The sequence below is a fragment of the Oratosquilla oratoria genome, chromosome 28 (genome assembly GCF_046742065.1).
Source record: "Oratosquilla oratoria isolate Oo_2021 chromosome 28, ASM4674206v1, whole genome shotgun sequence".
NCBI classification, from domain to species: Eukaryota; Metazoa; Arthropoda; class Malacostraca; order Stomatopoda; family Squillidae; genus Oratosquilla; species Oratosquilla oratoria.
This window is the reverse complement of record NC_134804.1, coordinates 7,618,652-7,621,151: the sequence shown is the minus strand read 5'-3', so window position 1 is coordinate 7,621,151 and position 2,500 is coordinate 7,618,652. Positions and strand designations below refer to the sequence as shown.

Sequence of the window (2,500 nt, the reverse complement as noted above, 5' to 3'; positions counted from 1 at the left end):
GGAGAGTGGAGGATCAAGGGCTGGAGGCCTTGTCGTTGATGTAGAGGCCCGTTGCGCCTGTAGAGGCCACCGTGATGGACGGTGGCCCTTAATTTATCTATTTATTATTTATTTATTTATTTTTCTTTATTTTTATTTATTCATTTACTTATTATTTATTCATTTATTTATTCATTTATTTATTTATTTATTTATTTATTTATTTATTTATTTATTCATTTATTTATTTATTTATTTATTTATTTCTATTTATTTATTCATTTATTTATTTATTCATTTTCATTTATTTTATCTATTTATTTATTTATTTACTTTTATTTATCTATCTACTTATTCATTTATTTATCTATTGTCCAGGTACATCCTGGTTGGCATTTCTTGGCAAAAGCGCCGAATCTTGTGTGGTTGTAGCACAGGTGTAGAGGAGCTGTGGTCCGGCATCGTTGTTTTTGCTGGTGTTGTTGGTGCCTGTTGGCTGGCGGTGTTGCTGCGGAGGTGATTTCTTCCGTGACGTCGTCAACTACACAGATGTCCTAGCTCCTTGCTGTGGCGGCGTGGGCGTCGGCGAGATGGTCCGCTTCCGTGAAACTTCGTCGATGGTCATGTCCTCAGTGTTGCCAAGGACGGATCGAACGGGCGCTGGGAGACGCAGGGGCCACATTTGAAGAAGCAAATCGATGCTCCTGCTGGTTGCGTTGGCTGTGGGTGGGAGGCGGGCGATAGACATCATCTCGATGTATACTGTTCTTGGTTTAATATCCACCAGTGGCTGCTGGGTGAGTTGGAGGTGTTTTGCGGCTCTGGAGGCCGCTGATGGTGTGAATTCCTTAAGCAAGTACTGATTCAGAGCGTCATACTGGATAATGCCGTCGTGTTGATCGAGCCATTGGGAGATAAGCGGAAACACATCCTCGAGGATCGCCTCGAAAACATAGTCTGCTTTCGTTTGGGATGCTCTAATATTCCGCAGGCGGTACTGGATCTCCGCCCTGCGAAACAAGTAGGGAGCGTCGACCATGGGGAAGTGTGGCAGCTTCAGGTAGACGGTGCTGACAGTGTTGGTAGCTGGCAGCGTGGCGTTGGGGGTGGCAGCAGTAGATGGGTCCATTGTCGCTCCGAATGGTCATCAATGTAGCGATGTTACTGTGAGAAGAGAAAAGGGCCTTAGTGAGTTCGTCTCCTTTATTGTAAGGTAAGAGTGAACTTATTTCACATGTGGCCAGGAGTTGATATATACCGTGTGGGTACCCGTGGTGCGTAATTACATAATTACACTGGATTAGGTTAGGTCGGGCCAAGCAGGGTCGCACTGTCAAAGTCGCGTCAGGTCTAGCTTTGTGAGCGACATAACGCGCGTTTCATGGCACGTGGTTATCATGGTTTATACAGACAAAAACAATTCTAAATTTATCAGTGAGTAGAAAGGGCTTTTAGACTTCATCTGTGTGAAATCTAAAACGGAGTGAGACGAATCCTTCATACTATAGTGGGATGGAAAAGACCCTGCCAACGGGTTCAGCGGTTGTGACGATGTAAGCAAATTTTGGAAGTGGTATAAAACTCTTACCTTATATGAAACTATTTTCATGACAATGGATATGAACTTTGTAATACAATTAATTCATAAACTAGGAATGCTTAAGATGTCAGTATAATCAATTGTTGGCCATCTGAAAAAAATGCTAGCTTTTTTATGAGACGCAGAGTGACTGACACTTGAAAAAACTGAAGAACACTACTTACTCCCTGTCAGAAGGGTCAATCTGAATCTCAATGGTTGAACCAGACATTCATTTTACTTTCTATTCCAGTTAATAGGATTCTTTCAATATATACATAAAAATAAATTGATAAAACTAACTATATAGTAAATAGTGAGGAAAATTGATCATCTCTACAATAGGTTTACTTTGTGAAATGTTAATTGGATTTCCAAGTAAAATAGATATTACAAAGTATGACAGTTTGTTTATGCAGGGTTTCAAGACTAAGAACTACTAACCATGTAGTAGGCTTAGAAATATCTTGAAATAATCGGTAATTACATAATAGGCTTAAGAATATTTATAAGTGTTTAGTATTTCAAAGGAATAAATCAAACATAACATATAAAAAAGTAATGAAATGTCAACTTAGTTCAAACAAAAAGAGATTATGGTTTATCATATTCCTTACAAATTTATCTGATATCTACCACGTCACATAACAGCAACTAAATGATCTTACGTCACTCCAGAAGTTTTAACTTGGGAAGGTATTCGAGAATTTGAAGGGCGGAGACAAATTAGCAGTTGGAAGTGGGAGAGAACTTGTAAGACTGTCTTTGTTACATATGCACTTAGTAAGAGAAGGATGAGTTACATTATATATGACCAGTGAAGAGAAAACTACAACAATACCATCTCAAACCAATCTTGCGTTAAATTAATCTGCTCATTGGTTAACAATCATTTCAATGTACAGGAATAGGAAAGAAAAACGGTTTTACTATTTCTGTAAG

At 39.0% G+C, this 2,500-nt stretch overlaps 1 protein-coding gene across 1 annotated transcript in view; it reads left to right on the top strand.

Annotated features, from left to right (window-relative positions):
• Positions 1-1,213: 1,213 nt before the first annotated feature.
• The window catches only part of LOC143040433 (uncharacterized), a 2,996-nt gene continuing 1,709 nt past the window's right edge, over positions 1,214-2,500 (top strand). The window contains exon 1 of the mRNA XM_076211525.1: positions 1,214-1,240. Coding sequence (XP_076067640.1) covers positions 1,214-1,240 — 27 coding nt within the window. The remainder of the gene's footprint in view (positions 1,241-2,500) is intronic.